This window comes from Poecile atricapillus, chromosome 3, assembly GCF_030490865.1.
Source record: "Poecile atricapillus isolate bPoeAtr1 chromosome 3, bPoeAtr1.hap1, whole genome shotgun sequence".
NCBI classification, from domain to species: domain Eukaryota; kingdom Metazoa; phylum Chordata; class Aves; order Passeriformes; family Paridae; genus Poecile; species Poecile atricapillus.
The window spans coordinates 78,788,976-78,816,936 of record NC_081251.1 but is presented as its reverse complement, the minus strand read 5'-3'; the positions used below and the strand labels follow the sequence as shown (position 1 = coordinate 78,816,936).

Below are 27,961 nucleotides of genomic sequence, written 5' to 3'. Positions count from 1 at the left end.
TTATTCCCTAAGTCATGCACCAAATCTTACTTAAGTCAAAAGTCACAGAGATGCCCCAAATTTTGGAGGCCAAACATAAAAAAGCATGACTGCGAGTGATTTTCAGGCACAATTGGAGCTGACTATCCAAGAGCTTCGCTCTTCCCTGATGACAGACAATAGAGTGAGGATTCAGCTGGGATCTCCAGATCAGGAACTCATCACCCCTCCGTTGTTTGCTGCCTGTCACAGTCCGTGTTTCTGACGAACCCGCCAGTCTCGTGCCAACACGGCCGCATGGGGATGTCCCAGCAGCAGCACAGTAGCCACCGTGATCTGGTGGTGACACAAATACATCTGAGAGCCACAACTATTCACTCTTTTGTTTAGTGTGAGGTAATCTCAAAAACATATTTCTGCTTACAGGTAAACATGCACATTCTATGTTCAAAAACAGAATCGTGGTGCACTGAAGAGATTAAAATTATCATGCAGTTTTAATAAAAATATGCTATGTTTCAGCTAAAATTTCTGTTTGATGTAGTGTGACTGGAACCAATTTTGTTTGGCTTTCTTTCTTCAGACTAAAAAAGAGAATCCAATTAATGAGAGCCATTTAATATTTTTTTAATCTCATTTTAAATCCTTCTCTCCTTTCAAATCTAGCAAAGAGAGAAAATGTTGCCATATAAAAAAAAATTAGACATCATAAAATAATGCTTCTGTATGAGCTCATATAAGAAGGTATTAAATACTTTGCAAATGTCTACTTGGGCAGATATGATATGCTTATTTAATGAAAGAGTAATTTCTGAATTCTTTTGTTGAACAGTAAATTGAATTATTTCCACATAAGCTTTGGTTTCTTCATTTGAAAATTTACAGATGTTATGTAGTTGAGGCAAATTTCTGCTAACTAACCAGGTAATAATTAGTTTTTAAAAGTTCAGATGAGATATGTTCTGATGTGAGAAAAATGGAGAAAAAAGAAGAAACAGAGCAACATTTGCAAAATGGTCAGCAAATACTTATTCATGGACATCAGGAATGACAATAGATTTTCTACTAAATGGCTAAATTTTAGAAAAACTAACCTATTACAAGTGGGAAGACTGCACCTCAAATATTACAGCTGTGTTTTACAGACAAGAGTATGTATTTACTGGAGACCTACTTCCTTTTCTTCTACTCATTTACTGATCCTGGATACCATACAAAAAGAGATACGGTAAAATTACTACATAGTATTTTCCAAATGACTAATGAAGATTAATGTCTGCTTCTAGAAGGGCTGCCACAATACCAGAGAAGAGCTGTCCAGGGTTATTTGCAACTGGCCATGTTCTTAATTTTACATTCCCAAAGAGTGGTTTGAATCACTCTTTTCTTGTGGTGCACTGGCCTACACTAACCGTTACTGTTTTACGAAGTTGTGAGGAAGAGAAGAATTCCCTAGCCTCAATTACTTTAGCACATTTGAAATGTAGCTTTTCTACCTCCACTTCACTGACTGCCCAATGATTTTGTTCTTTGGGGTTTGGTGAAGCAAGAGCTTAAGTTGGCCAAGTGGTCAGAGAGACTCAGGGGATGCAGCACTCCTTGGTAACTGCAGTGAAGCAACTACAGTCCGTGTCAAGCATCATGTCCACATCTGTGCCACCTGCTAGGAGGGTGGAACTGTCTAATAATTGCCATTCTTTTGGCCTTGTCACCTTGAGACTGCAAGTCTAAGTTTATTTTTAAATTGCAAATATAACTGGAAAAGCCATAGATATGTTGGGAGCTTTCTGAGGGACGCACCTTCCTGAGTGAGGGCCTGTGCATTAACTCAGCAAAACCCAAGAATATAGTTTGAACATTTAGCTCATGTCTACTGGGCCCTCCAAACTTGCAATGAGCTTGAAGTTGCTGATATTGTAACTAAGATAATGCAAGCTTAAATATGATGAATCACAGAGACCAAATGGCTAGTGGGATGTAACTTGACTGAACTTACAGAGCCAAAGCACGAAAAACCAACAGAACTCCCCAATATGAGTCTTGCATCTCCCCTCCTCTCACCAGGTGCATCAACCCTCGCTCCTTAGAATTGCAGAAGTTTGGTTGTACAATCCTTCCAATTTTCATCCTGGTATACCAATGAGCCTGTTTTACCTTGACAATTCCTCCCCTTTCACCACTCCTCAAATAGCAAATCTATTCCTGCTCAAAAATGGCCCACAATTGCTTCTTTTCCTAGCAGAACCAGAGACCTGGCACACAGAATTCAGGATCAGTTTAAAAATCATGTAACAGCAGCTTCTACAAGCAGCAGCTCACAGTTAAAAATGTCATAAGAATAAATCTATGCTAATATTAATTGCTTGAAGCTTACAAAATCTTGTTTTTATGGTTAGCAGGTTTTTTGGTAGTCCACAAGATCATCTGTTTCAAAAGGCTTTAGGAAAAAAATCCGGCAGCAGAAGATAAATACTGCATCAATACAGCAGTACAGGTATCTTGTAAGGTGATATTAAATGTGATAGTTCAGTTACCGCAGTAGCATGCTCTAGTTGGATAATTTTCTTACACTCTCAGAAAAAAGTTAAAGATGAAGGTTATTCTCTGAAAACTCTTGTATCAGAAATTTTGATTATCTACTTCCTGCCAAGAAGATTGATCTATTGGGGAGGGGGCGAGTTAAAACTAAACAAAAGAACATCTAAAACTTAAGAGGAATGTTTGAATCATGTGTGAGAATTTATGAATATGTAATAGGGTTCTGTTTTTAAGGGACAATCCTTTGTTAGTAAGGTGTGCTCTCTTGCCTGAATGCTGAGGCACCCGGCCATATTTGTACATTTTACTTTATTTCCATCTCCTAATTGTCTATTAAACTTTGTAAATTTTATATAAAAAATATGTGAACCTCGTTTTTCACAACCTGAATGTGAGGAAGAACTTCTTTACTGCCTGACCACTGGAAGAAATTCTCCACAGAGGGTGCAGAGTCTCCCTCACTGGAGACATTCCAGAACCGTCTAGATGCAATCCTGTGCCATGTGCTCTGGGATGACCCTGCTTGAGCAGGGAGCCTGGACGATGGAAGCTGGACCTGCTGACCCGCCGTCTTCTCTTCTAACCTGACCCCTTCGGTGACTCTCCACAGGAACACGCCCAGACAGACTCCATATGGATACGTACGCGTGCCTGGGCCCACCCGCACTCCCTCACAAGCCGTGCCTGGGGATCACCGCCACCCCCGAGGCGAAGGCTCCCCCCGGCCATGGCTCTGCCCGCGCCCCGCTCACGCCGGCGGCTCCAGCCGGGGCGGGGCCCGCGCGCCTTCCCGGCGTGCCCCGCGCTGCTGTCATGGCGGCTCCCTGCGGCCGCTGCCCGCACATGGGCTGAGGGCTCTGTGGGCGCGGGGGTCGCGGCAGCGAGCGAGGCGGTGTCGGGGAGCGGGGCGGGCCCGGGCGGCGGGACCATGCTGGCCCTGGAGCGCGCCCTGCTCAGGGGCTTCCTCAGCGCCGCGGAGTCCCTGGAGTGGAAACAGGGTGAAGTCGCGGCCGCAGGTGAGGGGAGGTCCCGGCCCGGCGCGGGGAAGGTGCCCGCTCGTTGTGCGCGTCCGGAGCCACCGGACTGAGCCGGGGCCGCGCCTGGCGGCTCCCTCCCCCCGCGGGGGTTTTCTCCTCCGGCCCCCTGTCAGATCCTCGCCGAGCTCCCGGGGGCTCCTGCCCGTGCTGTAAGGTGGGGGAGGCCGTGGGCTTGTCAGGCTGGAGGAGCGGGAGCGGCACTGCCGGCGGGGCTGAGGCGGCCGGGGCTCCGCACGCTTCTTTGGCCGCTCTCGGTGCGAGCGGCGGGGCCGCAGCGGTGCCGGCAGATGCCCCGCCGCCCTTCTCATGCCGGCACTCGGGGGGCTCGTAAGCACGGGGCTCCCTCCGGCTGCCTCCCGAGTGAAAGGCTGCCCGCCTGTGGAACTTGGCAGTGAGGTGGAACGCGCTCTCGGAGCAAGACGCGGGAAGGAAGAGTCTGCCTGTCCTGTATTTATTAGTTGTTCGGTCACAGTTGCTTGAGGGATCAATGGAAAATAGTCTCTTGAGGGGACTTGGTTAGGCGCAGCTTTCCTGGAGGGGAACGCAGCAGCTCCTAGAATGTAACCTTTGTCACGTCAGGGTACTTCCATGTTTCAGGCAGACTAAACTACAGTTGTATTTATATCAAGTCGTGTGCCATGTTGTAGCATATTAAAAATGTCACTTACCCTTACCTAAGCACTTACTGATTTTTGGAAGAGAACCGTACAGAGCTAATCAGCTGTTTTTTCCTTATTTGACGTTTCATTTTATCTTAATCAATGTACTCTCCAGGAATGGTAGCTGATGTGACTGACTCTTATCTTTTCCACGAGAGCTGTGCAAACTGTTTGTGGTGTGAAGTTTTTCTGATTGCTTTTTTTTGGTCGGAATTTTTTTTTAGTTTTGGTTTGTTTTGAGGTACTTTAAGTGGTGTGCTGCTATAAGATGGGGGAAAACTTGTTGAAGAAAGGCATCTTGCAGTACAGGTAGAAAATGGTGGGGTGTACGATCATTCTTAGTAATGATTTACATGGGCCCTTCCTATTGATGATCCTGAAAATAAAATTAAAAGCCGTGACCTTGAATTTGTATAGTGTCCTATAAAAAGCTAGACACAGAATCAAAAGAAGATTTTACATGTGCTTACATTTCTGTTACTGGGAAGAGGAGAACCTCAGTATTCCTCATTAATCATCAAGTGTTCTCACTGTCCATAGTTATTCTACAAACTACAGCATTGCTTATCTGGGCAACTATAATCCAATAATAAAAAGTTGTCATTTGGTGAGAAAAAGTCTCTCTGAAGCTGGGAAAAAATCTCTTGTTCTTTCTATTCTCTGTGAGGATGTGATGTCAGCAGCATTGCAGAACCACTGCTATTCTTTTGTATGTGGCCTTCCAGCCACACAGCTTAAAGTGTTTTTTAAATAATATGTGGCACATGTTATCTCTTATATAATTCATTAAATCATTGTGGAGAACAGAAGTAAACTTGGGTCAACAGTATGCTGCAGAGACATTAGAATGAACAAATCTCTGTCACCCATTCCTACAATGGATGACTATCCATTGCTGTTATTGAAGGTGGTTCTGCCCTCTGTGTTCCTGTATTTCTAAAATTTAAAGTACTTGTTTAGCTGGATGAGCTTGCTGTTGGTATTCAGATCACTTCTTTACACAGCTGCTGCTAGTGTGGCTCCATAGCTGTGCCAATGTTAAATTGGTTACCTCGCTGCTGATGTTGGTGCAGCTACAGTAACATTGAGTGCAGGAAGCTGCAATCCCCAGCTGGAGTCACAGATTGATAGTAAGGCACTTATCTTACGCAGACCTCTGCATTTCCTCAGCTGAACCAGCACCAGCACCTGCATCATCTAGTCAGAAGCCAGTCAGTGCATCTGCATGAGTTGTAGCCACAGCTGCAGGGTAGGCAGATAATGGTTTTGCTCAAGAATGGCAGGTTTTAACATGGCCAGATTGTTCTAACAACTGCTGTATTGATTGCACTGTAGCATATGTAAAGGTAGCATTTTCAGTGAATAAAGTTGTAGCCTGGGTTAAGAACTTGATGGGTCTGAAGCTTCTTGGAAATATATAGCATTTCTTGACTTCTCTTCGTCTTGAAATTAGGCTTAGGAAACAGTCACGGGTCTAAATCCACCTTAGTAATTACTCCTGAGAATCTGCTCCATATGCAGGCTTTTCATTGAGATAGTATAGTTGCCATAGAAAATAATTATTTTGTAAAGATAAAATCTCATTGGCCATTGCTTGTGGGCATTCTAAGCATGTAAATGAAGAATGAGCAGTTTCTGCAGTTTTGCATTAGAGTTTATTCACTGAGCTCTGCAAATATTGAGTCATTTTTATTTGTTGCATTTCCCCTAAATAGGCTCTCTAGTCTGTGAAATTCTTGTCTTATCTATAGGAGTTTACTGTTCACTTAAAATGTTTTGAAGGAAGAACATCTTGCTGTTATAATTGAAGATTTTTAAAAGGCCATCCATTTTTTTCCCCTGAAATTTCAGTGTAATTTTTTGTTTTACATTCATCTGGTCATTTGTGTTTCACTGTAACTTTAATACAAATTATTTTGAATGAAGTGACACCTGCTAGTGCTGCTCTTGAGTTTCAGTGCAACTGCACTTTCCCTGCAATGTAAATGAAGATACATTCTTTAGAAGGTACATGTTTTCATTTGGATAGGTGTAATAGGCCTTGAAAAACAAAATTGTTTGAAAGTTGACACTGATCTCTGTATTGTTTTTTTTTCTCTTCCAGAAAGTGGATCATTATTGCAATTGATGTTTGATGGGAAATACGAGGCAATATTTTCAAATGCAGCCATTCAGGATGTTTTCAGTGTGTCTTCTGTGGTGGAGGAGAACATTGACACTTACTTGGAGCAACAGATTCTAGCATACCTGGATTGTTCTGCAGAGGCTGATAACTTGGAAAGGTGGAAATTATTATTTATTATATGGAAGGTTAATGGAAGCTATGTTTGATTTTTACAAAAGGCATTTAAAAAATGTGTAATTTGTGTAGGGCCTTCAAGATCCTTGTACTGACAGGAAAAGCAGAAAACAAATTTCGTGTGTTATTCCCCCCTTGGGCATCTCTTCGTTACTGTCCAGTGAAAGAAACAATGATGTTGTCATATGGGGGTTTGTTGAAAACATTAGCTTTATTTACAGTGATTACCTCAGAAGGTTCTGGTATAAAGAAGTCACACATGTAAATTCATGTTGCCATGTATCATCAAACAATTAACAATTTTCTCTCAGAAATCTTGTATTACATTTATGTGGCTGCTTGAAGTCCTGTGTAATGCTACTGTCTAAGCAATACCTGTATTTCTAAGTCTGACTTATAATGAGGTTGTTCGACTCTTCTTAATGTAAAAACAAGTAAGGTGTTACTCATGGATGCTGTTCATCAATTAATTATTTTCTTTTGAGACTCTCTCTGATAGTCTCTCTTAATTGTACTCTATGTACTAATTGTTGCTGTTAAGGAGTCTGAATTTACTGCTGACAGTTTGCTGTGTAAATGATGAACAGACTGAAATCTGACATGCTAGGGATAGTGGAAGCAGAAAATAATACATGTGTTGTGTATATATATGTATTAATATTTTGAAAGGTAAAAAAGTTTCACCAAAAGAAGAACAAAAGATTAGAGAAGATAAAAGTTAAAAAATAAAATTAAGAGGAAGGTAGTTGTTGCCAGCTAGTGTTGGCAGAGTCCAAATATGTGTGTTTTGGTATGACATACATAAACCTAAGAGTTTTTGCTAAAATATCGGAGAAAAAAAATAGTTGGCATGTTTGAAAAACTGGGCTGAGATTGGTTCATGATGATAGCGTGTCAAAAACTCATCTTATGGTTTGGTGCACAATACAATGCACTCCTGCTTTATGAGTTGGAGTGGTCAGAAGTTTTTCCTGTGGATGTTTTTTGCTAGGTGCTTCTTGTTTGTTTTTTTTGCCTTACTTTGTTTTACTGTTACTGTTAAATATTAGCTGAAGAAATTTTTCGGTATTTCTAGATTCTGTCACCTTGCAGTAGTTTGAATAATGTGACTAGGAAAGAATAATCAGTCAGGACTTGAAACAGACTTGATCCTGATCTTAATTATTGCTTAAAATATGTGTTTTGCCTTTTTAAGCTATTCAGCTTCTTGAAGGTAATCATAATCTCTATCAGTGGAAATTTATATGTATCCTGTTATAGTGCATAACAGGACTATAACACACATATACTCCTACTGCAGACAGCAAAGGAATTTGTTCCTTGGCTGCTCACGCTCCAGCTCTATGGTCTTTGAGGTTTTTCTTCTTTGCTCTGCAGCTCTGGGCTGTGTTAAAGCCCCCTTGCCAGAAGATACAGAGGCAGATTTGCAATATTCAGTGTTTCAGAAGCAGACAGAGGATTTTCTGCCCAAAATTACAGCCTGAAGTTTTATTCAAAATGAAAGCTAAGAGTCTTCAAAACCTATCAGTGTCTGCCAGAAACAGTTTGGTTTGTAGCGTCCAAGTGAATTTTTCAAGCTCCATTAGTAATAATTTAAGAAGTTTTGGGGGCTGAAGGAAGTACGTTGTGGCTTTCTCTTATACAAAAACTTCCACTGAAGTTGCTTGTCTGAAAGAGAGATAATTTGACAGATAATTTCCTGTTTTAGGTAGGCACTGCACAGCACATTGACCTGTACTGTCTTGGTCTCTGATGACTTTCTGGGTTAAAAAGTGTCACATAGTTGTTTTTCCTACCTACAGACCCTATGTCCTGTGAAGGCCTTATGGAAGGAACCTATGTAACCTTTGCATCCAGACTTTGCATTGCTTATGATGAAACTGAAGGGGGTGGGGGGGAGTGTGTTTCTGGGGTTTTTTTAATGCCTAAAATGGAATTTCCTTTTTCCACTGAGTGATTCAAAGGAAGTGCAGCAAACCTCTTAAATTCTAGACCAGAAAATTCAGTAAGCCACTGGTTTTCTTGTGACTTTTTGTAGATGGGACAAGTTAAAACATTTTTTTTCCTAGAACTGAAAGTTGTAATTCTGGAGATTTAAAAACACAGCAGGAGTTGAATTCAGTCGGAAACAATGTTGGATAATGTGAATCTTATTCTTTTTGCACAATATAAACAGTGCGAAGTATGGTTTTGTAATAGTGCTAAAAGAGCTAAGGAGTTCTTTTTCTGAATCTAAAACTGAACAGCTTGAGGGCAAAACAGCTCAAAGTTTGGATCTAGACGGTAATTTCTTTGGACAAGTTCTCTGTAACTTTTTCCACTTTCAAAACCATAGTTCTGTAAGGAAAATGATTTAGCAGCATTTTAAAAATTGGTTCAACTTTCCTTTTAACTGATTGCCTTCTTTTCCCTGCCCCAGGCACATTTTCACTATGGTACTTTAAGCCTTTATGTCCTAAAAATTAAGCATTCCTCACAATAAATGTGTTGAATAGGATATTTTTTGTTTTACTTTTTTCCTGCTACTCACTTCAATGCTTAAAAGCTATTTTCTACAGAAAATGTAGCTTCATGGATGTATTTTAATCAGCAAAATTTGGAGGATGAAGCAATAGGATATATGTTAACCATGCAGAGGGGGAATGCCTTTTCTGTTTTTTTCTTGAGTTCCATAGGAAAGAGGTGCATTCCTTGCCTGACATACAGTTTGATTCAAAAGACTAAGTAAATAGTGTTCAGGTTCCAAAATCTAAAGGAGCAAGGAAATTACTTCTAACACTGTTCCTTGTTGAGCATGTATTTACTCCTTCCATCGTATTCAATATATAACTGAATACCTAACTTGGCAAAATAAATCCATACAATAAAGCTTATTATGATTTCCCAAACTGAAAACTGAATGATGTTTCTGGTATTTCTCATGGAACATCTGATGGTTAACTGGTTTGCCGTATGTAATGAAAACTGAAAATGAAGAAATTTGTGCTGCTTCAGCAGTTCACTTTGATGTCCATGAATTGAAAAAAATAGCAAAGTTAGTCACTGAATAGTTTTGGCTACTCTTCTGTAATTTCTGGCATCACTAAAAAGTAGAAACTTGCAACTTTTAAAGCCAGAATAACCTGGCTATTGAATATTTTTTATTTTGTTTGTAAATTCTAGCATTATATGGACATCCATTTTTTTTAAATACAAATGCACTGTTGCTCTTTATTTTTGAGGAACATTTGATACAGCAATCTAAATATTAATCATGTGATTCTACATCATGAAGAACATTTGGACTTGGTGCAAACAGTTTTTAAAAAAGGCAGCAAAACCCCCATTCACACAGAGAAAGGAAAAACAGTGGGAAAAGAGTGGATGCAGACATATATTTAATGATAAATGCAAAATAAATTATGTAGATCACCATTGCAAGGGGGGAACCTGCAGCAGTCTCTCTGTTGCTTTTCTGGCAGCTTTTGGGAGGTGAGCATCTGCAGGTCTGCACTGCAAGTGTGAAGGGCAGTCAGGGAGACAGAATGCATTTTCTTGAAAACAGGGGATAGGCAAGGGAGGTCAGCATTTGCAGGAATTACAGCTTGAAATTGGTTTTCTGATACAGAGTGACTGATAAGGAGACAGGGAATTGGTCATGAATCTGAAAATGGGGAAAAGAAAATAATTTGGGGATGACAAGTTAAACAGTGGAAAAACAGTATCCCAGCCAAAGTAATGGATTTAGTTATCAGTTGTTCCAGAGATGTTTTGCATGGATAAAACTGTGTCTCTTGAAGCAAGTTTGTTTTCCAGATAGATACTGTTAAAATAAATAAATAAATTGTTACTAGTAGAAACAGTGTAAATTATAAAATAATGAAAATTATCTTCAAAAGACTAGAATATCAAATTACAGTGCGGGGATGGTTGATTGTTCTGAATGTTACCTTACAGAAGCTTTGAAGAATAATTTATCTTGGGAGAAAAATGAGGAAATTTATACCAATCAAGATATTTTGTGTGTAGTGGTAAAATTTAGTATACAATAATTGTTAGTGTTTTGTGTTCCTGAGTTATTTGGAAGTTTATTTGTGACCTTGGATATGTATTTATATTTCCTAGCAGATAGTTACTGGCTGAATAATGACAGCCAGTGATACCTTGTCTTGTTCAACAAGAGCTCTTTATGGTAGTCCTTGTCCTCTAACTCCCCTGCAAGATGATTTTGGTTTTTTGTGTTTTTTATATTTTCAATTAAATGTTCCCCACCCCTGCTTTTTTATTGTTCTGCATCTTTTTGTTACATTCTTGCCCACCAACTGCTTGTTTGTGTGCGGCTTTTCTATTTTACTTTGGTTTTTAAGGGGTTGTATAACACTTAACTTTTTGTTCCCATTGGAGGGCTCTTACATCTCTAAGTTTCTGTTTTTACAAAAAGAAAGGACTAGGTTTTTCTGTTTCAATTATGCTCCTTGACATAGCAGTATTTGTATCAGACCTGCACAGTTAAAATGCTAACTTTTTGTAGCTAGGAGGCCCCTTCTCTATGTATTAGGGCCTTTGTCAGTAAGGTTCTAAGTCATTTAAGTATCATAAAACACACCAGAAGTTTGTATATAAATTTTACAAGTCTACACCTGTTAAATTTACCAATAAGTTCTGAGAGATTGTGCCCTGCCTTCTGCAGACCACATAGATTATTTGCTAAAGAAATCATAGTAATGTAAAATGAGCTTAGTCTAGTAGATAATTTTGTCATACCTAGTTTTGGAAATGAAACAAAGTCTCTTAATTTCATTTTTCAATAAATTACTATTATTTAAAATAAAAGCCATGATTAATTAGGAATTATTTATTGCCAAAGTATCTGAACCAAGGTAGTATTCTGAATTTTTTATTTAATTTAATTTTTTTATCAGAGGGAGTGAAACTAAACAGTTACGTCTAAACAAAAATAAACTTGCTCTTCTGTAACATATACTAATGCAGTATTTTTTCTTTGAAAATGCTGAGAGTTAGATGTATCATGAGAAACATAACAGCCATGCAATGGGCAAATATTAGATTATCTGCGTCCTTTGCTAATCTGATCACTGACAGTTTTGTACTGCCTTAAATTGTGAAATGAACGAACTCTGCATCCAAAATGTTTGGCATTAATTACAACTTTTATAAACAAACATGATTTGAGAGTGTTTTTTTTATTTATTTATTTTTATTTTAATTTTTTTTTTAAAGCTAAGAGTTTTGAGCTAGCACAAGATTTAATCAGCTATTGTAGCCTTAAGTGAAAATATGATATGTTGCTAATTGCTGTTCTTATCTGTATTGCAGGCAGAGGCTGATGTTTCTGCTTGGTGTGGGGAGTCTGCAGCTCTTTGTTCAAACCAATTGGACTGGGCCTCCTGTTCAGTTAAAGCTTCAGGATTTTTTGTCACCTGCTTTGTTAGAGAAATTCTATGAGGTAGGTTTGGATTTTAATAAGCTGTCTTTTTTTTGTCACTGCTTTTCACCAGTGACCATAACACTTAGGTGTGTCAGAGAAGGCACATCTGCAAGGCAGGGTGCTAGAATGAGTTGCAGTAATCATCAATCCTACTGGCTGCTATTGCAGCATCTTCAGTTATATCAGCAGTGTCCTACAAGTAGTTACCCTTTCTCTACTTGAGGTATTTCCTGCTGGAAATGTTAGGTTTGGATGGAGAAGATATCTTTAATATAGGTGAGCATTTACTCAAAGGGCATTTGCAATCAATAAACTTTTTATGTGTTTATTTTGGGATACATTCTCAGCTGGATCGAAGAAAGATGTTTCTAAATTACTTAGAAATTTCCCGTCCTTAAGGAAAGGTAGAAGTTGCATATCTTGCAAATAGCAGAGTGTTTGGCGTATGCTAACAGTAGATTTGGATGCTCAGTATCCTGCTAGGCTCCTGAATGCCAGGTGAATTGAGGTAATATTAGTACAAAAATGCTAATTTAAATAGAGCTTTTGGAAGCAGAAGGGAATATAGGAGATGAAACTGAGAACTGTCAGTTTTATTTATTTTGTTATTGTTTTATGTAGATTACTAATCAACACCCTAACTTGTTTTAGTGAGCTGTGTGTATTGTTCCTCATGGCATTACCACAGTCCAGACTCTCCTCACGTGGGGTTTAGCACAGCTTCTTGGTTTTTCTCTTGGGGTTAAAGCTGTGGTAAAATACTGACTACTGCAGTGTGTCAGTGAAGAACATATCAGTAGTCTCTGCTAATGCCAAATCTATACTTGAGTTTGAATTTAGAGTTTCACAAAGAATAGGGCCATGAGCAATGTCACTGCTGTAAACTGTGAAATGGGGGAAAGTTGGAGTGTATGAAAAGTTTATGTAAAACTGTTGGCTCTGCTGCCTTGCTGTGGCATGTTTTCCATAATTCATAAAGTCCTGCCTTAGGTTCATTTGCAAGGTTGTATTTCTAAATAACTAATCTGGATACAGTATTGCTCCTGGTTTTTAAATAGATGTTTATAAATTCGGTTTATCTTTAGAGCTGGCACAGTATGTATAGATAGGCTTATTTTTTGCAAGATTTTTGATACTTGAAATTCAAATCTCATCTTCTGATGACTAAATAAGAAACAGTGGAAACCAAGTGTACTAAACCTTTTAGGGTATGAAATGAGTTAGCAGAAATTTTGAAGTGTGCTACCTCTGAAGGGAAAAGTAGTTAATTTTGCCTTTATATATAGTAAAAATAATAAAACCTAATTTCATTGGTTTTCTTTATAATTTGTTTATAGTATTTAATATGAAAGTATTGAAATATTTTTACAAATTTTGGTTTCTGTTTACTGGAGAACTCTATATTCTGTGCTAGTGTGTATGCACAGGTTGCAGTCTTAATGCAGTCTGCAGCCCAATTTGATGCTCACAGGATTGCTGTCACTGGTAGAGTTCAGAAACCTGGAAAATACAGCATTCATAATTTCTACAGCCTGTTTCATAGAATCATAAAATGTTCTCGCTTGGACAGGACTTTACAGATCACACAGTTCTAAGCCCCCAGCCATGGGCAGAGATATCTTCCACTAGACCAGGTAGCTCAGAGCTCCATCCAACCTGCCTTGAACATTTCCAGAGAAGGGGCATCCACGGCTTCTCTGAGCACCCTGTTCCAGTGCCACACCACCCTCACAGCAAAGAATTTCTTTGCCTAAATCTACTCCCTGTCAGTTTTAAACCAGTCCCCCTTGTCCTGTCACTTCATGCCCTGGTAAATAGTCTTGCTCCCTCTTTCTCGTAGGTACCCTTCAGGTACTGGAAGGCCACAATTAGGTCACCCCAAATCCTTCTTTTTTCCAGGCAATTTCATTTAATATCTGGAAGAATGAGATACTAATTACCTGTTGAGTAAGGAAATACGTGATCTCCTGTTTAGTCTCTGTTATATTTCTGCAGTGGCTGGGAATGTGATGCTTTGAAATGTTTGCTTATGCAGGGGTGATATTGCAGAAACTAAACTGGCAAGAGATTATAAAGGAAAACAGACTTGAGCATACTTTATTTCTAATGAGTGCTCCATCAGACGTCCGTATGGCTTCAAGGTTTAGCTATTTATGCACTCAGGCAGAAGTTTACCTTTATTTCTATTACTGCTGTCTGTATTGTCTTCTGACGTGTTAATGTTGGTTTTTTTTTTCCAAGAGCACTACACACTTACGTGCTAAAATATAATATCCAGTTCTCTTCTTTATTAAAAGTCTTAATTCAAAAGGTTTTGGATTATGTTTTGGATTATCTTTATGTACTTTCCATTCCAAGGATTCTTAGTATATAAACACTCTGTAAAAATGAACATCTCAATAGTGACATTTTTGTGTTTCCTTTCATGCATACTCAGGTATTCAGAAAACGTGGGTTAAAAATGGAACTCTTTCTCCATCTGTTGTAACCTTCCATGTTCTGTCATCAAGACTGATACAATCTGTTTTTAAACAGATCATCCATTTTCCAGGTTTTCAAACTAAAATGATTTTTTCGCACATCAAGGTTAAAAAATTATGTCTTTATGTTTCTTTTAGCCTGCTCCAAGTAATGTCACTAAATTTCAGCTTTATAATATCTCATTTACTTCAGGAATATTTTATAAACTGTTACTCTTATTTTCAGAACACTTTATTGGATTAGTCTTTGTTTCAAGGGTATATAACTGCTGCCATTTCTATCCTTGGAAAGTTTTGCCTCTGGATCAGTGACATAGCTTCATTTCTGCTCCCAGTTAACTTCTTTTCTTATGAGTGCAGTAAGGCTACATGAGACTGTAATTAATTTTAGTGAAGAATAAATAAAATATCCTCTTTAAGATGTGTTGCTAGTAGGGGCCTCTTGGATGTCTTCAATGAACAATATTCATGAGTATGTGTATATTATTTCCCTTTCCTCAAATTAAATGTAGCCTTCTCTCTAAACTATGGTTACATTCATATACTCTATTAACATTTGGTTTTATGTCCTTCAGAATTGGGTTGTGATTTTCAGAGTCCACACAAAAGTAGCATTTTATTTGTTAGATGTATTTCAGTTTTCTAAAGTAACTGTGAGACTTTACCACAGCAGTTAATATTCTGACTGATACTATGCTGATTTTTTTTTTTTTAATGGGTGAATGTGGTAAAGGAAGATTAAAAAGTGCTGAATTCTGGTTAAAATGGACTAGCAGTTCTTGTTTTGAACTTGTTGGGGTTAGACTAAAACATTATTAATGAGCTCAGTGCTTAAAATAAGTGGCTTATAGTAACGGGCTCCTTGTGTCCTGAAAGAATTGTCACTATCTCTGCATGTAAGTGAATAAAAGGTACAAAACTGTTGAAGTTGGAGCATATTTATTCTGCCGTAAGTTTCAAAGCTTCTATGTATTACCTCATAGACCTGAGCTCAGTATTTCCAGTGGATGACCTGGAAAAGAATGTGTAGTAGTACTAATGAAGACCACTGATGATGAAGAATGTTGTGAGGGCAAGCTGCTTTATTTGTTGTCTGATTTCATATTCACAGGTAGAATCTGGTAACAGTGAGAAGCTCTGTCTGGAAGATCTCAATCTGTTAATTGGTAATGCATGTAAATAACTGGTAGGAGTCCTCCAAATGTGTCTATCAACAGTTCCTGCTCTTCTTTTTGTAGCTTCCAGGCTGACCCCAAAGAATAAGTTTTGGAATACATTTGAATAATTTTTTTCCTTTATTTTTAAGGACATTTTATTTCCTTAATAATAAATATTTTTATTTTATTTTTATTCTTTATTTTTATATGCTTTGTTACTCCTTTTATGCATTATTTGTTCCTTTTGCTGGAAAAGACTGAAATATTGCCATGCTTCTGTTGACATCTGTAGCCATGTTCATAATTAATATCAAAAACACCAATGTGCTATGTAGCACTACTGTCTCAAATCCAGTATGATTCCTTGGTCTTGTAATTCAGTCTATTGTGACTTCCCTTTTTCAGGCCCAGATGCTTGGCTTCTATTAGCATGAACTAGCTATGAAGAAAAAAGTCTGTGCTTGACCAGCAAGATATAGGCTTTGAAAATTATGCAGATTTCTCCCTCTTGTGGGGAATGTAAGGATGGATGATAAAGGCTAAATTCAAAGGCAGAGTCTTGTAAGGAAAGATAATCTGCTAAAGGAGCCCACAGTCTTGCCCTGCATTTCCTTGCTATGAATTTAGAACAGAAGGGGGGATCTTAATGCAGTCACTTGAAAAACACCCCCTTAATAGCAGAACAAAGTCACCCTCATAGGGTTTATGAACAAGAGCTATAATAACCAAAGTACTTCTTCGACATGTTAATACTCTCAGGCAAGACTTGCTTGCACTAGCTCACCACAATTATCTTCAGTCTGGACCTCAGCTCTCATAGGTTACCTGTTACTGATTTGGTTTGTAAAACTGGAGACAGCCTCCTGTGTAATCTTTGCAGCAAGTTGAAAAGAAAAGCAGTTATAAATGAAAGCAGTATTTCCATTGCCTTAAAGGCTAAAGAGTGAATTCTGTTTTCAAGGACCAGACCTTTGGCAGGTAACCTCAGTACATTCTGTTAATCTGGAAGGTAGATCACCTTAGCTTTGCTAAACAATGAATTGTTGTGCAGTAGTCTTTGAATTTTTAACAGTATGAGACGCCCGGTATATCTAGCTCAGTAGCCACATGCAGCAGCTTCTTGATCTGATAATTTGTTTGTCTACACTCCACCTTTGCTTCCATTTATTCTAGTCTTCCCGAACTTTTAGCCTGGATTTATCTACTTCTTTATGTCTGCACTTACCTTTTTATATATAGGGGGAAGATCCCCAAGATAGAAAGAGTCGATGAAATGTTGCAAAGGCTGGAGTGGTTCTCAGTATAAAAGTAAAAGCATGATGAATGCTCACTTTGCTTCTAGTCACTATCATTAGCAAGAAAAGAGCACTAATTCCCTTACCTAAAAATCTTTTACGCTCTATTTTTTGAGCTATTGAATGTGAATGGCAGGAGCTTTCTTCTGATTTTTATCATTACTCAGGTGGCACCAGTTATGCTGGGAAATACTTTTGAAATACTGTGAAAATTTAAATACCCAGGAGTAGTGTCCAGCTTGCAGTTGATTTAGGGCTTTAGTAGTAGTAACTTAAAAGTAGCCACTAAGTTACTGTTTGGAGGTTGAATATAGGAACAGCTGTGCTTCAGAGATTAAAATATATGTATCTAGAGTGAATTGAGCTAAATTTGTGTGTTTTGTGTGTTAATTTGTGATGGTCAAACAGAACCACTTGCAGGTCCAGCAGAAGCTGGATGACTACTTCAGTGATTTCTCTGCCTATGTTCATGAAGGAATTATCTAGTATATGTTTCTGTGCTTTAAGAACATTACTCCTGAGTAAAATAATTATACTTTGTGATGTCAAGTTTGATGAAGAATAGAAAGACTCAAAAAATCTAATCCAGGATTAGGTCAGGAGTGTTATATCAGCAAGTCTTGGGTTGTGGCTATTTTGAAGTACATGAAGTTTTTGAGCTACAAGATGGGTTCAACACATTATGTATTTAGGTGTTTAAACACAAGAACACAAGCTCAAAATTTATTTTCGCTCTTAGCCAATGTTCTAGAGATTTTGGTGGACTTTAATTCTTGACTTTGCAGTCTTTGAAGCTGTAACACCTTAAATGTCTACCTCTTATTTGTAGCTGTTCTTTCACCTTAAAGACTACCTCAGGGTAGTAAATTCTGCATGGATAATGCTGTCTTAGAGCATAGGCTGGAGAAAAGAATGTTGGTTTAGACTTTCTCAGCTAAAGGTAAAGGATGTCTGCTTTTCTGGATGGGATTTGGTTTCATGAAAAAGGACATGTTTGTTAAAATAGAAGATAGCAGTTCTTTGGCTCTGGGACTTCATATTTTCAAGGCTGTAATATGTCATCAACTTTCCCTTCTTCCCCCCTCATTCTTTGTTAATGTTACATTAGCAGGACTGGGTTTTGAGGTGAAAGGACCTGAAATGTGAATTTGAGATGAAATTGTTACTACAGTGCTTAAACAAGTATAGTAACTCTAGCATTGCAAGGCTGTTTTTGAAAAAAGCTTTATAACAAATCTCCTTCGCTTTCGTGTTGAAAATTTTGTGTGTGGTCTACTTTGATTATAGAAAGAATCAACAACATGCAGATAGGAAAAAAGTTTACATTAAACTGAAAATTGTATTGAGTGTCCCATTGTGTGTGTGTGTGTGTGTGTGTGTATTTGAAAAATTTATCTTTAGAGGTACTGATTGATGACTTTCCCCTCAAAATTACTGATGTTGATAAGGTTCTTCCTTTCTGAATGGCCAGAGGTGGAACAGATCTGGTATATTTCCAGCTGGCAGTTTCTTTCCTTTATTCTCAAGTGGTTTGTCTGACTGTTGAGATCATAATTTTCCACAGTGGGATTGAAATGACTGTGGTGATGTCATACAGGAATTCCCCTTTGTCCCAAATCATTGTCTACAAAGTAGAAGTATTTTCAATGCTAATGCAAACTAAAAAAAACCCGTAGTAAATCAGAATAAACTTAAAGATTACTTTGTTATTAAAAAGTGATGTTGGAGATTGATGTAGCTTAACAATTTTTGCCTTCAATGTAACCTGTTGATACAGGTATTGAAAAGAGTTTCAAATAACTCAGGAATTATGTTACTTGTTTAGTTGAAAAAGCTGAAATGTGATTCAAGTAACTTATATCTTGGTTGCATAGACTGATTAAGAATCTTTCTCAGGCAAGTGACTTCAATGCAAGCTGTCATTTAACCTTCTGTTCTGCTTTTTCCCTTCCATTCCCTTTTATACCAGCTGAAAACTAAAACCCTGTTTTTTTGTTCATTAAGGAAATCTGTCATATGAGAACCGGGAATAGACTGATAAATGGACATCTCCCTGAGCCTGAAGATAAAGTGCTCAAATGCTTTAATTTCATTAAAAGGGAGGGGAGAATAGGTGACTGTCAGATGACAGTCACCACTGAGAGAGTCCCTGGAGAGCTACCTCAAGGCCATTAAGTGAAAGAGTTACTGTGGAGAACATCATACAGGAACGCATCCAAAGCAAGGAGAGGTTTTTATTTATCAGACAAAGGGAATAATAGCTCTGATATTGCTGCTCTGATGCCACTCCAACAGGAAGCTCCCTCTGGGGAAAGAAAATGATAACACATACTGACAGCACTGCAGGAATATCTAGTATATTTCAGTGCTGTAGGATTAATTTAATTAGAAAAGTGTTTTGTTTCTGTGATTGCAAATTGAATGGCATGGACTTACCAGCAGCTTTTCTCCTTAGATCCTGGGAATGATTATATTACTGGAAGGTGTTTGGGGTTACTTGACTGGATGACACGTGCATTTCAAGTGGGAGGAAATCAATGTCCTGCAGTTCATATTGATGTGGTGTATCAGGACAGCAAGAAACAGTGCTGAATTTACCATGATTTGGTAAAAGGTTGAAATGGCGGAGAGATGGAGTTTTTGGTTTTGTTTTGGTTTTTGCTTTTTGGGTTTTTTTATGTTTTGAGCAGACTTTCCTTAAATACATTAATAGCTATTTTTTCTATTCCAAATTACATTATTTTTTAATAAACTTAAGTTTCCTGAAACTTGTCTTTTTTTTCCCCCTTCCTTTAGCCAAAAATGCTGCATGCAACCATTCTGAAGATGCTGGTTCTAGACGGTGAATCAGTCTATACCTTGACTTCTCATCCTATTTTGCTGCTTATAGCCAGGATAATCCTTGTGAATTCACGACACAAACTCACATCTCTCCAGGTAAGAAGTATGTGACTAATGAGTATGACTACCAGCTACTCCTTAATTGGTTCTCTCATTCTTTTCTTCATACATCATTGAATCATTTTGACCTCCGTTTCTTTTCATATAGCTGAGATTCTTCCCTCTAAGAAACAGTTTGGAACAAAGTGATTGCAATTAATCACAAGTATCATCTTCTTAAAGATAAGCTGTTTACTCACTGTCTTCCCCAAAGGAAGGTGTCTTCATTAGCTGGGAAAATTAGAAAATTTAATACAACAAACTTCATCAAGACACATACTTTGTGGTATTATTTTCAGGGGGTGGCTGGGAATGCCCTATAATGCAGCTTACATAGCCTATATTCATTTTAAGAAGCTTTTGGATACTGTTAACCATTATTGTATGAATTCTGAGTCTAATTCTCTGTTGTGTATGTGTGTTAAAAACAAGCAGACATGACCTCTTAGAGGGTCTGTCCCTCTGTTGTAGTTCAGCAGCAGCCTGGTTGGTAACCGGGCTCTCTAGAAGTGGGGGACTTTTAACAGCAGCAGCTTCTCTTTATTGAATTCCAGTTGAATAGAATTTGGCTAGAGATCAAAATGCCACATGGCCTCTCTTTATGCTTGGCTGACAACATCCATTCCCAGCTGGGTCTTTGTATGAGTGATGAATTAAACTGTGTGGGAGATGTTGGCTGTACTGCATTTCTGGAAGCCAAGTTCTTCCATCGTTTTCCCTCTTATTCACAGATGAGTGCTGTTGAATTTCAGCAACTGGGTCAGTCAGGGAAACAGAAAATGTACCTGGTATAGAGAATTCCCCTGCTGCCTCCCCTAAGAATGACATAATGGGGGGCTTTATTCTCCAGGGTTGAGGTTCAATTATTTGTGTCTACATCAAGTTTGAATAGTAGTTCAAAGGCAACAGCTGATAGGAACTACTTTCATCAACTGGTTGGTGTACCAATTAAAGCTTGCCATTCTTTTTCTTTGCAGTTTGATTCAAAGGTGGCCTCTTAATACTTTTGCTGCTTTAATAATAGTGCACGCAAATTTAAAACAAGGTAAAATACTTCAAGATGTATTTTCTACATGTATTTTACATGTAAAAGTAAATGCTTAAAAATCATCTGCAAGTTTTCAACTTGGCTCCCAAAAAACATTGAGGATAGAATATTGTACACAGCTCAGCTGGCTTATCTGAAACTTGAAAAATATATTCTCACTGATTCTAGCATTTCTAAGTGTTAAGCATAAGGCCTCAGGAAAGTGAATCATTAAACTCCCAGTTGTGTGGGAGAATTAATACTTCATTGTATAAAGCTAAACTCAAGTAATTTGAAACTTGTTATTTAAATTGCCTTTAGGTTTCTAAATAAATGATGAAATGTTGGGATCTGACCTCTTTCATGAAGACTGTTTTTATGCGTTACTCTGTCCAGCTTGTTATCAAAAGTCATCTTTCATTGCTGCTGGAAATGGATGCTATTATTCTTTTTGATGGTTCCTTTCTAAGGACATTAGAATCAGCTCCATGTAATTAGTTTAGATGTTTGTGCTTGAATACTGCACAGCCCTTAGGTCAGTTTTAAGCATACCTGTATATAAAGTTCAGAAGATGGGTGCTTCTAAAGCAATCAAACAACTTTCATAGAAAATTATTGGCGTGCTAGCAGTACCAGAATAAATAGCAATCATTACAGCCTCTGTAGAGGTATGCTCTACATCCACAGATTATAATTTTAAGTATAATTTTGGGACTAGAGTATTAAAATTAACTTTTCCATGCATTTTCTCCTGTTGCAACTAGAGAGGAGGTTAAGAGACTGTGGGGAATTCATGCTTGTGTACACAGCTTTCTAAAATCAGGTATATTCCTGAGCTGTGTTTCAGCTCTGCCTGCTGTAGGGTGATTGTTTACTGCAGTAACATCTTTGCCCTTCTGAACTTCAACATACAGACATTAGGACTTTCGACTGTGATTGTAATGTGTTCCCAAGAGCAATTCTGCTCCTACTCTGCCTCTCTCAGGCTCCTTTATGCTGCTACCTGAAGAAATAAAAAAACAGAACAGGAAAAAATGCATAGAAGGACAACAGTGGATTATCAGAAATACTGAATGGCTTCCATACAAACAGTAACTAAATAGTTTAGTACTCTTCAGGCTGGAAGATTGCTGAAGAATGAGATCATGTGACACAAAAGAAGATAAGTAGGAAACAGCTGGATTTGGGGTTTTGGTTTTATTTTGGTCCTTTTCTGTTACAAGAGTTAGGAGCTGTGAAATCAAAGTATCAAGTGGCTGCTCCAAAATAAGTTCATGCAAGTTTTCCCTTTTTTCTGTTGTTCACAGCATTTCTTACCACATGGTGGTACTAAAGATTTGCAGGGTTCAAAGAGAAGGTAGAAAAATTAATAGAGGGAAAATCCATCAAACCCTTGGAGTACTGTAGAACTGCCTGTATATGTTCATCTTTACACTAGGTTATGGTTGCTTTTTTTAATAAAACAGCTATTTTGGACAGGTTTGTATTTTTTAGAAACTAAAATTGAATAGACTACAAAATACTTTAAAACCACTTTACTTTTTTCCCTGTATTTTCTTAATGCTTGATAGTTGTTATGAACTTGAAATATCCATATTTTCTTTCAGACGTTACCTTGGTGGACTCTAAGATGTGTAAATATTCACCAGCAGTTGTTGGAGGAGAGATCACCTGAGCTATTTACTCTTGCCCAGACCTGTATAAAACAAGGTGTATTTCTAATTACTTGTTTTATTGGCTTGCAGCATCTCTTTTAAGATAGCACAGGGGAGGAGAATTTGTAGTCATAACTGTTACAAAGCTTATCAGACACATAACTGCAATCAATCAGTAGAGGGAACATAATTTCACTGAATTTGGCATGGACTTGTAAGACATATGCTCTTTTTCAGCCTCTAAGATGAGAATGTGATTGTAGACAAAGGTTTTTTTTTGACAGTGACTTGTTTCGAGAATCTTGGATATGGTTCTCAGAGATAAAGGATGTAAAGTACACCTGAATCTGTAGTGAATTTCTTTCTGGCAATTTTTGCTGCCTGGTGCCTCTTAACAGTTTCTTTATTTTTGCATAGAAGCTATCTTGTATTTCAAACAAGTACCTTCATATTCCATAAAATGAATACTTTAAAACCTTTTAAATTGTCTTTGATAGGGCTTGAATAACCCACTTGCTTGTCTGTATCAAGTTCTCAAGAAAACTTTGTGTTAGTTACTAGAGAAAAAGACCTTCAAATTTAGGAAAAATTAGATTTTTCTTGAGTGTTAGGTGAAAATCATCAGCTGAATAGAAGACAGCTGCAAGGATTCCCTGCTGTTCTGAAGCAGCCATTTTGTAAAACAAATTTGACTCGGTGCAGTTTCCAATCCCTTTGGCCATGTGCCAGACATGATATGGGGTGCCAGAAGGATGTCTTAAATTTGGGACATTAGTGCTTCTGGGCCACTACATCATTACTAGTGATGAAGTGAAGCTTTCCCCAAAGGTCCTTGAAGTTTCAAAGTGCCTAAACTTACGGAGCAGTGTGAAGAAAAGGTGTTTAGGTAGTGGTGAGACTGCTTCTCAGTTTGTCATTTGAGTTCATCATATGGCTTCAGCACAAGTACTCTTGTATTCAGCTCATTGAAACTTGCTAGCTGCAGAAAATCTAGTTGTAGTGAACGATTAAACACTATAACCTGATTTTTTTCATTTGAAATTGTATTGTGTCACTCAGTTCAAAAGTTGTGGTTTTGTGTGGTTTCCACTTGTACCTGCATGTCCAGTATTTTGTAAGCTTGGGGTAGTATTTTTGAAAAAGTTGTTACTAGGCAGGATTTATCTATGCAAATTTTTGTTTAATGAATTTAAAAAGCTGTGTAAAAGCTATATCCAGATGTAGCAGCTTTCTATATTAAGTGAAAGGTTTTGAGGATTAACAAATACTAACAAAAAAAAAAGCCTAGGAGGTTTAAACAGTAAAATCTGTTTGTGCTACAGTTAGCTGCCAGTCTCTAAATTAACAAAAAAAAAAAAAATTCAGAGAAAATATTGTTAAAATCCTTGATAAAACTATTTTTTCATAGTAAGACTTAACACCCTTAATAAAGCTTGTTAGAAAAATTAGGCATTCATTAAGAACCACAGCTTCAGTGTCTATAATATAGACACATTATGTCATATAATTGGGTAATCAGTCCTTTTTAAGTACTGTGATGCTGTGAGCTTTTTTGGAAAGGAAAAAGAAAGCTTATTATCAAAATACTTTTGCAAAATACAGAAATAAAACATGAAGCAAAAAAACCCACTTTCATTTAAGAATAATTTTCATGAATCATTTTCAACTTAATGATCTGTATTTGCAGGAATATTCTCTTGTAACTTCTTTCATAAAACTTAAGTATATAAGAAATGCAAATGCTTTTATGCTGGATGAAAAAATGCCAAGTCTACTTTCCTAAAGACTTCAGATCTGTTCAAAAGTTATTTTCTCCAGTTCAACTTAAGAACATGATCTTTATCATCCAGCAAGTCAATAATTATTTAAAAAACAAACCAACAAACAAAAACTCAACACACAAATGAAAAATGACCAAACAGAAAATGCCTTATAAATCCTAAGCCACCATTCAATGCTCAGTCTGCTGTTGAAACTTTAATTTGAGGCTTTCTACTTAAGGGATGGGTATTAGCTCAATATTTTGTTCTTATGTTTTTTAGAAGGTCCAATACAATTAGAGTTGTTTATCTTCTGCAGTGATATTTCCAAGTTCAACTTTGCTGTTAAATGTAAGCAAAGATTGAACTTTACTTTTTTCTGATAGTAATCCTTAGATATAAAACTTGTAAAATGCTTTAAATCACATATATCTTTTATGCACTGTCAGTGATTTTTTAATTGTGTGAATCCTTTCTCTCATGGTATATTAAATGTATTTTTAAAATACCATTCTTCTGAACTGCATTCTCATCTCTTTTCTTTTTCTCAATTTGCAGTAACAGAAGCAGAAGCTTTGTTTAATGGTGGTGAAAGCTGGCACTTAGCAGTTCAGTTCCATCTTGAGTCTGCCTATACATACTTGTTTTACTATGAATATAAAAAAGCTAAACACTGTTTCAGTATGGCTAAAGACATAACAAAACTGCAGATTAACCTTACAGGTAAGTTTTACTTGTAAAGTCTATGAGGATGATTGTTTGGACCAAACTAACCTATGCCTTATTAAGGTTTTTTGTGACATATCCAAATAATAAAGAACTGTACTTCGAAAAAGTCTGATGTTTAACAGGTAGGTGTTACTTGTCTTCCAAGAATTAGTATTGCTTGGAAGAGAAATACGGCATCTAGTTAAAAAATCATTCCTGAATGGTTATTTGAGGAGTTGGGGTATTTAGTGTTTCATGTCAAATTCTAGGTCTAGTTGCAGCTGCTCATTCATGATGAATATTTTTTTGTTTTGTTTTGTTTGGAGACACTTATAAAGGTGTCTGCATGATGATTTGATGCAGTCTTTTCACCTTTTGTTCCAGTAGCCTAGATCTACTCCATGTAAATAACTTGTAGAAGTCAATCCCAGGCCTGGTATCATCACAGGAAATAAGTAGGGAAGTCAAATTTCTGATGAACAAAAGTCACAAGGATTCAATCACTATGGAGACTTTATAGTTATCCTTTCAGAATCTATTCTTTGGCATCAGGAGGATCAGATTGCTGCACTTACATGTATAGATATGGGTCTGTGGTCTAGCTGGTCCTGCTAGGCAATCAAAATGGCATAAAATCACTTATTATTATGATCGCTGAGATCTTATGACTGTACCTGAGTAGAAATGTAAAAAAATTCTTTATGTAGTTATTTCCTGTAGACTTACTAGTGGAGAGTGCTAAGGAATTGAAACTTGCAGCTTCCTTGCTTATGATATTGCTCTATGTCACAACGCTTATGCTCCTTCATATCTAGGTTGGAGCTGCAGCTAATCCTGTTTATACCATGGAGCAGTTTAATAATTTAATTAAAAAAACCCCAAGCCATCAGCAGCAAAAAAAACCTCCTAAAACACACGAAAACCCAAATAAAAACACAAAGAAACTCCATGCTCATTTATTCAAATATTTTAAAAGCTTACTTTGAAAGATCTATAATGGAAATAAAACATAATCCTTGATATCTCAAGGAAAAATATATATTTCAATTGATCCTACCCTTTCTTCCCTGTAAGCAACAAAATCTGTGCATGTGGTGTGTTCCAAATGTGGCATTTATTGCCAACTTGGTATTATAAAGTGCTTTTCTTTAAAATTAGTCAAAATTTTTCTTGTTTTTTTTTTTTTCTTTAAAAACATCAGTATCTATAATGATACTCCAGCTATATTAACAGAGAACATGTAAAATCAAAGAGGTGGGGGGTTAATCACTGATAGTCTTCATGTTGGAATTACTTTTTTCTTTGAAGGAGATCTTCAGAATTTGGATTAATAATTTCCTTAAATCTAACTTAAAAAAAACCTTGTTTGGAGAAAAGATTCGATGCAGTGGAATTATTTATATTTTTTATTACTTTACCAAGAGGTTATGATAGTCCCAGAGAAAGATTGTGGTGATACAGTATATTAGAAAAATGTTGTGAAACTTCTAAATGTTCTGTGGTTTATCTCCATAAATCTATTAACATAGTTATGTCTAACCTGAAGGCAAATGAACTGAACTGAACATGTGGGAATTGTTGGCATTCTAGACAAATTCATTTGACATGCATATTTGGGCTAAATGGGAGGAATGTTACATCATTGAAAAAGACTTACATTTTTAAGGCTTTTGGGAGGAATTTCCTTTTTAGGAAAGGATTTGGACAAGTTTATATGCATTAATGATTATAATCCTTACTTGCTGAGTATTGTATTGCAACATAGAAATGTATATTGTTCTTAAACCAGAGATTTTAGGACCAGTATTTTCCAAAGTTATTTCAGTATTGTGTGAATAAATCATGCTTGGTTTGTACCTTGGTACAAGTGTACTTGGTACGTTTTTAAAGTCCCATTAATCCAAATATGTGTCGTGTTCATCTTTTATTGAAAACCATCATTATGCCCCTCACAATGAGTCATAACCATCAATAATTCTTCAAAACACTTTCCAGTATAAGAGAACAGTATGATCTTCTTGCATATAAATTTAGTGAAATGAAGGGTAGTAATCCAAAGTAAATTTAAGATCATCAGATCTAGAGGACTAATAATTCTGAACTCTGAGATCTGTTTATTTTTTTAATGCCCAGTAACACATCTCTGGGAACTTTTAATATTGAACACTGCTGTACATGATGGAATAAACCAACCAAATTTTTTCTCAGCTTTAACACATGTGATACTTACTTTTCAAGTAAAAAAAAAAGGTGTTTTGTTCCTGTAATAGAAAAGAATTCTTAGGTTTAGAAAATGGGGTGTGAGGTGTTTGCATACGAGAGCATCAACAAATCACAGTTTCTGAGTGGTAGTAAGGAATTTTATTGGTATCCAGAATAAGTTTGCAAGTGTTTGCTTCAGCTGTTTAGGCAGTAAGACGTAAGAGGAAGTGAATTACAGCATAGTGATAGCGATTTTCGAGCAATATTAAAATAAAGAATTGAATACTACTGTGTAAAATTAGTATGAATAATTAGCCAGTATTTCTCTCTGTGTGTCTCTTCTCTGCAGTGTGCTGTGTGATTTTTCAAAGTGATATTTTTAGAACCTTTTTAATTTCTTCCTAAATTCTTAATACAGGGCTTTTCCACTGAAAGGGGTAATTGGCAGAAAAGGAGAAATCAGTTTAATATCTGGCTTCCCTACTCATCTCTTTCCACTTTCAGGAGGAAAAGTGTGTGACTGCTATTTCAGTGCCTCTGCTGGATGTTTCTTACGGACAGAAAGTCATCTTCAGGCCTTTGTCACATAAGCAGTCAATCATCTTTACTTCAAAGGTTTTATATACTGAAAATTTTTCAAAATAGTCACAAAAATAAGAACATTATTTGATCTTAATTGGTTCTGCAAAAGCAGCAGTGGATTAGCTCTCATTCCTCCATTTCACACTGTCTGAGCATTGTGTCACAGTAATAATGAACAAGCAAACCTCGAAATTTTATGGAGTAATTTTTAGCTC

At 37.1% G+C, this 27,961-nt stretch overlaps 1 protein-coding gene across 2 annotated transcripts in view; it reads left to right on the top strand.

Annotated features, from left to right (window-relative positions):
• Positions 1-3,315: 3,315 nt before the first annotated feature.
• Positions 3,316-27,961, top strand: part of TTC27 (tetratricopeptide repeat domain 27) — a 115,191-nt gene continuing 90,545 nt past the window's right edge. Inside the window, exons 1-6 of one of the 2 annotated variants that reach the window (XM_058836490.1) lie at positions 3,316-3,533; positions 6,318-6,495; positions 11,829-11,958; positions 19,669-19,809; positions 22,447-22,549; positions 24,813-24,977. In XM_058836490.1, the coding sequence (XP_058692473.1) occupies positions 3,446-3,533; positions 6,318-6,495; positions 11,829-11,958; positions 19,669-19,809; positions 22,447-22,549; positions 24,813-24,977 (805 nt within the window). In that variant the 5' untranslated portion in view covers positions 3,316-3,445. Of the gene's footprint in view, positions 3,534-6,317; positions 6,496-11,828; positions 11,959-19,668; positions 19,810-22,446; positions 22,550-24,812; positions 24,978-27,961 lie in introns of those variants that run through there. The other variant, XM_058836491.1, reaches the window with a different exon arrangement.